The 8,441-nt window shown below is 49.2% G+C and overlaps 1 protein-coding gene across 2 annotated transcripts in view; it reads right to left on the minus strand.

Moving 5' to 3' along the window:
* Positions 1-8,122, minus strand: part of TASOR2 (transcription activation suppressor family member 2) — a 45,352-nt gene extending 37,230 nt beyond the window's left edge. For both annotated transcript variants that reach the window (XM_072857040.1, XM_072857048.1), the window contains exon 1: positions 7,817-8,122. In XM_072857040.1, the coding sequence (XP_072713141.1) occupies positions 7,817-7,859 (43 nt within the window). In that variant the 5' untranslated portion in view covers positions 7,860-8,122. The remainder of the gene's footprint in view (positions 1-7,816) is intronic.
* Positions 8,123-8,441: the final 319 nt, after the last annotated feature.

The raw sequence follows: 8,441 nt of genomic DNA on the forward strand, positions 1-8,441 counted from the left end.
TCCAAAGTCAGCCCAGGAGGAAAACCCATGGCTTTCAAACCACTTACTTGTACAGAGAAAACAGTTTGCTTTTCTTCCTGGTCTTTTTTTTTTTTACCTTCAAATGTTAGTAGCACTTCCTGCAGACACTTGAATGCTGTCAAATCTCCAAAAGTCTGCAACCCAGCACGGTCAACGCACACTAAACACAGCCACGCTGCTCACCTATGGGGCTTTCGACCTGTCCTCAAGCACAGCTGCTCCCCCACGGTCCCTTCCCACAGCCCTTCTCCATCTTGCCTCTCTTCAACCAGGATTTCCTCTACTTTCCTGGCTTGGTCCCATCGTTAGTACGAGCTGTAACAGCAGGCACCGCTGGCAGTGTCAGTTCTGGTACCACCACATGCCACTCTGTACTGTCAACAGATCATGTACCACCAGCTGAGACTCCTTAAGATCATCCTCCCAACTTCTTCAGCTCTGCAGAAGTCCACTTTCTCTCTTCTTTTTATGATCTCCGATCCTGATTTTGCTGCTCTCTTTAGTTTCACTTTCTAATAGTTTCTAGCACACAGTAATTATTATGACAATTATATGAACTGTCCCTTTTAACTCTGCATTATAAAACCCACGGTAATACATGCTTGACCAGCTATTTACCTGCAAACTTCTTTTAGCTACAGCCTGCTGACAGAGCAGCCACAAAGGCAACCTGGCAAACATATTGAAGGGGTTAAATCCCTGACAATCCCTGACTAAGACCTTACTGTGAGTTTCACTTGCATCCTTGTTCTCTTTTGTTCTCTTCCCCTGCAAAGACAGTTTTGGTTACCTGCTGAGCAGAGTTGATGATAGGACATTTCCTGTGGCTTCTTACCTTATAGGACTAAACAGGCCTTGAGCGAGCTCCTTAGGCTTCCTAATTAAATCACTGATAACAGGAACTCAGGACGTTTGTGCCAAAGATAAGCACCAAAGAACTAGCTTAAATCAACCCCCTTGTAACATTCCGAGGCCGAAGGACTGATGAGCTAATTCAATGACTATATATGGACAAAGGAAGCCCAAAGTTCAACTAACGGACAACGTGAGGAAGGCTATGGAAGACCACCGGGAGGGTGAAAAGACCCTAACCCTAATTTTACTGCGCATGCTTGGACTATGTAAATGAATTCTGGGAACTCATCACCATAAAACTGCCCTTTTCAGGAAATCTGATGAATATGTATGATTTTTCTGTATACGAACTGGTGTGTTGTGCTAACCTGGCAGAGCACTTGTGGCGGAGCGATCCCCAGTGCTGCCCAGCACTGCAATAAAGAATATCTGCTTAATAGTCATCCCGACTATTGAGTCCTGATTTTGGCTTTTCACGGCAACAATACTGACAAAGAAGGATGTCTCTTTTTCCAGGAGTCCTGAGGCTTCCTTGAAAAGCTCAGCCAAAACCTCCTTGATGGGGGGCAGTTGGCAGGACAAAGAAATTCAGATAACGAACTGACCTTCCAGGAAAACAGAAGTCAGCAACAACTATTCTGGGAACTGATGTCTTAAGCCAACTTATGTCTCTACACCAAAAAGGTATAAAAAGTAACTCGCTACCTACCCAAAATGAGCTTCTCTGCAAGAACTTCCCTGTATGAGATCTCCCAGACAGACCAGACCCTTGCCAGGGACTCCTGTCTGACTCTGGACTCAGTGACGTCGATCATCTTTGAAGTGAGACTTTTCCATCATCGATTGGCCCCACTCCTGGGAGCGGTTTGGTGAGTGTCACACCGGTGACACCTCACGTAATATATTTATAGCTGCACACATAGGTAAAGGTTCATTAAGTATATACTTGCTTCACTAGCTGGAATTCTGTAATAACTTGTAACATACATATATTTACTTTACTCATGTATACATATATATACTTGCTTTCCTAGTGTAGTGACTTGTAGTATATATTTATATATGTATATATTTGTTTTTACTAATAATAGTTTTGTAGTAATTTGTAAAAAAGCAATTCTCAGAAACCCAGCCCTCCATGTCCTTGTGTATTGCAGAATCCTGAGAACCCCACGGTCACGATCTTTACTCACCTACAGGTCAGGTCACCCTCACAGGTCACGACCACGACCGCTATACCTGTGCAGCCCAACTTTTATAATGAGCCTTGGCTCATTATAAAAGCACAGAAGTCACTTTCTTCTTTCAGTTTAAGCCAAAAACTGAGCCAAATTAAGCCAAACTAAGCCAAAAATCACCATCTCCCACAAATGTCTAGGAGCAGGAAGGTGTCATGCCTGCAAAATAACAAGACGTTGACTACTGCAGATGCTTCTGACTGTTGTAAAGTATTTTCAGTTAATGACGTGATGTAAACTAAGCTTACATTTAGTCTCCAGGAGTAATCAGGCAAGGAGATGTAGCACAGACCGCTCACATGGCTAGCTGATATTAGATGTATTTGCAAACCGATCACCCGAGGCAGACCCAGGAGACCGCTCTGCGCAGTGCGGCAGAGCTATCCCCACCATGGCGCAGGTGTCCTATGCCCACGGGGACCGATCCAGGGCATGGTTAGCATGGCACCAAAGCAGAAAATTATTTGCCTTGGCATATTCAAGCCTCTTGGGGGTTGTACTGTGTTTTAGTGTGGGTTCTTCAAAGCCTTTCGATCTCAAAATACACTCTCTTACACTGGACAAGTGCCTTGTTCCTGCTGATCCTGCCATTATCAGCAACTTTCACAGCTTTGCTGCTTCCCAGCATCTTTTTCTTTCACTTTCTTGCCTTTTTCCTTCTCATTTTTTCCACTCCAAAACACAGACAACTGTTCTAACCTTCTATTTGTCAGGCTGCTAATAAGCAGAGCTGGCTGAACCTACCGTGCGCTAAAGGATCTGATCTAAACCACGCATCAACGGAGCCAACACAGCCGGGATATTATATATACCAGAGGCAGATGTTGGGCATGGGATGGGTTACCAGGGCAGGCTTGTGCTCATGGTCCAGCCAAAACAAGACCTCTGGCTTAAACTGGGCTGATGGAGGTACCCATTTGTAGAGATGAGGAGCGAGTCTGTTGGCAAATGAAAGTGGAAAAGGCCTCCCACCGGGGATGGAAAAGGTGGCACAGGTTGTATCACGGGCTGTCCGGCAGAGCCAGGAAGGGCTCTAATAACAGGCACCATTTTCTGAAGGTGTCACTATGGGTTGCTGCAGATGGATTCAAAGATCAACTGGACAGATTTGTGGGGAAAATACTCTATTAAATACAAAGATTCCAGCTCTTCCTCAGGAAGTCCCTGAGCCACAAACCTGCGCAGTTGGCATGAGTTTTCAGAGAAAGAGCGCTGTACCTTTGTCCTGTTCATGTGCTTTTCCCTAAGCGGCCACTCCTGGAGTCAGGATACCAGCCAAGATGGGTATTTGGTCTCAGTGGGGACAGCCCATTAAATCAGTACAAGGTTTTACCCCTCCTCCAACATTCATGGAGCCAGGCTGACACCATATGATGGATATGCAGTGCCACATTAGCATGACCATGGTAGGAAGCATCTCTTACTTTATGCAGGCAAGACGAGGAACTTATTGAGTCAATTATACTGCAACTGCTACAGGCCTCCTGCAAGTAAATCATCGTAACAGATCATTACAAACCACCTCTCTACAGCAGATGTTTCCTCATACTCTCAGAGAGTGCTTGGCTCGCATGGACGTTGAAGAGCTCTCATAACTGTGGAGCTATTTTCCCCCAGAAGAACCGAGCATTCAGATTGCTGGGCAGAGGGGAATATTTGGATGGCACAGCTCTCTAACCTTTGCAATTAGCTGAAAAAAGTAAGCGGGCTGATGCAGCTCCAGTCTCCTAAATTAAAATCCTTGGCCTTAAACCCAGGAGTTACATCCCTGTTTGGGATGAGATGGTATCTTTTGCAATCTCCTCGTTTGATATATTTAAAACACTCTTCCATAGTGAGACATGGTGATTGCAGCTAAACTGGAAAACCTAGGTGCTGGATTGTATTTTAAATTACCTCTGGGATCAGGTAGCCCGGGAATGCAGACATCTGGGCTACAGGAGCTTTTGTAATGCTTTTCATCCCAATATCAGAAACTGACAGTATTTATTTAGATCGCTTTCAGGAGTCAGGCAATGCAGGGAATCCCTGGCACCCTCTCAGGAGAGCTACTGCTCTGCCCAGAGGACAGGCAACCTTTACACAGACAGCTCCACCTGAGCTCTGCCAACACAGATTTCATCTCACAGCAATATCTGAATGCATCTAGCTGGTTGGGGAGAAAACATTATTAGTCTCCTCATGGGTAGGGAAGGTTATGTTCCTACACTACGTAAAAAAAACCCTGTGTCATAAGAAATTTCAGCAAACCTGGTTGCTTCAAACTGTGCCCCAAATTCCTACCCAGAGAAGGCAGCCCCGACAAGACCATATACATAATTACACAGAGAGCAAGGGAGATGGGCTTGTTTAGTCTAGGGGAGAAAAGCTGGGGAGATCCAACTGCAGCCCACAACTCCCTGATGGGGAGTCACAGAGATGATGAAGCCTCTCTTCTAGCACCGGCAGATGGAAGAAATAAGGGGACACACCTCAAGTTGCACCTTGGGAGGTTCAGACGGGATGAGAGGATGAAATTTTTCCCCAGAGGGTGATGCAGCCTTAGGACAGGTCACAGAGAGGTGGGGGGGCCCCATCCTTGGCTGGGCAAAGCCACAGCTGCCCCACTCTGATGTTGGTGAAAAATCTACTCAGAGTTCTACATCAGAGAAACCTTCCAGGTAACATTTCTTTGATTTTATAACCTGCCTCCTGTTACTTTCAGCTGCTCATGTAATTGAAGATGTGGTTATTACAGGTTTTCCCTCGTTAATTCATTGCACAGGCAGTTGTTGCTGCCTTTCATCTCAGCAGATGCTCCTCAAAGCCCCATCCTGCCGCAGCTCCCCTCTTCTGTCATCTTATACAGGGTTGCCACCTGTTGTGGATTCACCCAGCCATAGGCGTCTGCATTGACTCTTCCCAAATCTAGCACCAGCACAGGTATTTTAGCACTTTGACAACTAAAGACAACCCTTTCTTTGCAAAACCAGCCACCCAAGTGACTCTCCATGCTAGTGCAGTAGCCTGATGGCCTAAGACAGCCAGACTTGATGTGCTTTGACCTTGAGGGAAAGCTATAGAGCAGTGCACAGCAAACTAAAAACCCGCTGATGACAGGCTTGCCTTTGCTAGGTTACATTTCGAGGATCCCTTGCACGCAGCCCACAGATGCTACGTTGAAACCCACATGTTGAAACCCAGCCAACCACACAGCACCCACAGAGCAACATCCAGCCCTCCCAAGAAACATCAGCCTGCTGCCACATGAGCTGGAGTTCATCTGCTGCCCCCCGGGACCCAGAAAAATTGACACTGAGGACATCCTGGATCTAAAGCCCATGTGCCGTCAAGGCAACTGCACATGCTGCAGTGATGTCCAGGGCCTCCCGACACACAGGCAGCCTTGTGAGAGCAACAGCAATGGTTCATGCGTTAAAAACAACCTCCCCAAGGCAGAGCTCCTCCATCTGGGAAAAGAAAAAAAAAAAAACCAACCAACTTGTTTGTGGCTGGAGAAAGCAGGCATTCAGTTCCCCTGCCTGAAATCCTGCAGCTGCATTCCTCCAGACTGCTGGTTACTTACTCCTTTTGCCTTTGAGCAAGCCTGAAAACCTCCCAAACAGGGATATATCCTACCTTAGGTGTGGTTTGTTGCATTACTTTTGTTCTCACTACAGATGCTCTCTTTTCAGCATTGACTTTCTTTCCCCCGGACTCTTGTTCTGCTTGATATGGCAATAGAGCTCTAACCACACGCTCTCTATGGACCCTTTGGCTGTGGAAATTACCAAGACACACTTACAGTTTCAAATAAAAACAGAATCAAAGCCAAGTACTAAAATCCCGACGCACATGCACACTGACTCCAAACACCCCATCAGAACTATGGGTATTTATCTCACCGTCAAAAAAAAACCAAACCCAAAAAAGCCAAACTGTGTGAAAATAGCATTTACCAAAAATAATAAACATTTCACTTCCTTGTCTCAAAGCGATTCTAACCAAGAATAATCAGTTGGTCACTTTGGCAGGTGACAGAGTGACCAACGTATATATTTCATGCAATAAAACCAGCCCGTTCCACCAAAGCTGTAACCCCACAAACATTTCAGTGGGTGGCTACAGTGACCTACGCAAGCCCTTGCCCCGATGCTCCTTCTCTTCCCCTCCTGGCACAGCTGGGGTTATGTAATGAAGAAAATCAGCAAACTGCAGCAGAAAATAAAGTAAAAGAGGCTATTTTTAATCCACATTGGTTCAGCAATCTGGATTGCTGCACGACTCCACAAAGAGTTGTATCAACACAGCTCGAAGTCAGGCAGGATGCAGATGTTAGGGGGTATCGGCGGTGAGTATATGGGAATGGGGAACACAAACTACCTCCGCTACTGCCAAAGCCACCAGGTTTAAGAGGAACAATAAAAATAGACCAAACTATGTAAAACCAGTTTCAGAGCCAGGTAATACAGTCTCTGGTCCTCGGCAATTACTTACACTTCTTATCAGAGTAGATAGGGAGCTCTCCGACAAAATGATTTTTCGATTGGAAAACAGTAATTTCTGTGAAACCAGACACTTTCTTGACAACACGCTATATCTAACAATTTCGTTCAAGTGCAGACCAGTAATTTCCAGACTCAACCATAGGACAGCTAGTGCCAGTAGAACCCCATGTTTGTCTCCCTATTCATTTCCAGTCTCTTATAAGCACTGTAACAAGATCTATCGAACAGAACTAAGAACCATCCACTTCAACCAAATGCTTGGGGTAAAACCATGAGGTAAATGTTCTGACTTGAATCCCCCACAGAGCAGAGCTTCACCCAGCATCTCCTGCATCCGCAATGAGCACCAAACCACAGGGCTACTGATTATTCTGGGCCAGGCAGGCTTTCTTGCACATTTAAAAAAAAACAACCCAACTTTGTTCCCATGGAGTGAGGAACACGTCTTACAACTATTTTTGTGCCATCCACCCTCCTGCTTGCTTCGTCTATCCCAGATTATCCCCCCTTAAGGAGTGCAGACCTACAGCTTGGCAAGCCCTGCTCCTATCCAAGCCTCTCCGGGACAATTTGTCTGAGGACAATCTGGGAGCAGAATTGTGCAGGACCAGAGCAGAAGCATATTTCCCCCCCCCCCCCCCCTTGCATGGCCAATTTCCAGTTGCTCCAAGGGGGGAGCAAAGAGGCCTTCCAGCCTTCAGCTCCCCATGCCAGTCCCAGGAAGGGTGCAGCACGCAGCTGATCTGTTTGTATTTCAATATCCCGCTCCTGAAGGGCACCTGCATTGACCAGCATGGCTCTTCAAGGACTGACTGAAGGTGTGTGCAGCCACAAAACCAAAAAGGACTACGGCTCTCCCAGTTGCACGGGCCTTGGGGTCAGCTACCGGCGCAAGTGGGAGCTTGGAAAAGCCAACATGTCCCCAGTGAGCCAGTCAAAATTCAATAAAAAAGCTGCTTTGTAGGTGTCAAAGGCCTCCAGGTGCCCAGGGGCTCGGGGCAGGCGCCTCCAGCCCCGGCCAGGGGGCTGCTCCCCCTCACCCGCCGAGGAGGAGGCACCCCCCTCAAGCTCGTCCCCACAGGGCCGGGCAGCCCCGGCTTTGGAGAAACAGAGGGGCAAAGCCGGCTTGGCCTCTCCTCCCTGGACGAAGGGTGGGATGGAGCCAGCCGCCCTCCCCGCGGCGCGGTCCCCGCTCGTCCCCCCGGGCCCGCTCACCCGTGCCCGGCCCGCCGGTCTCCTCGTCCCGCCGCTCGCCCATGGCCGAGGCTCCCTCCTCACCGTTCCCCGCCGCGCCGGCCCTCACGCCGCCCGCATGCCGCCCCGCCCGGCCCTCGGCGCGGCTCCGCTCCCGGCGGGGCCCCGGGAGGGCGCGGCGCTACCGGGCCGGGCGGGCCGGCGGGCTCAGGCGACGCGGGGCGGCATGTGGGGCGGGCGCGCTGTGGGCCGCCGCCATTCGCCGGCCTCAGGAAATGAAAGGGCGCCGCGGAGGGATGGCGCGGGCGGGCGGGGAGGCAGGGCCGGGGCCGGGGGCGGGCGGCGGTAGCGGGGAAAAAAACAGAAAGTGAAAACTGAACCGGAAAGAGAGCGCGGCCACGGCTTTCCTCTTCCCGGGGGTCACCGCCGCGCCGGCACCGGCCTTCAGCGGCCCTTCCCGCCGTCCCCTCAGCGCCCTCTCCCCTCATCGTTCACCTCCTGTCTCGGGCACCTTCCCTCGCCTCAGTCTTTCCCCCGGCCCCTTGGTTTGGATCTTCCCTCAGCCCCTCGACCACTTCCGTGCTCACCTCAGCCCCTGTCTTCAGCTCTTCCCTCTGCCCCTTCCCTTGTCCCCTCAGTCTTCACC

This window comes from Ciconia boyciana, chromosome 1 (assembly GCF_034638445.1).
Source record: "Ciconia boyciana chromosome 1, ASM3463844v1, whole genome shotgun sequence".
In the NCBI taxonomy this organism is placed as follows: domain Eukaryota; kingdom Metazoa; phylum Chordata; class Aves; order Ciconiiformes; family Ciconiidae; genus Ciconia; species Ciconia boyciana.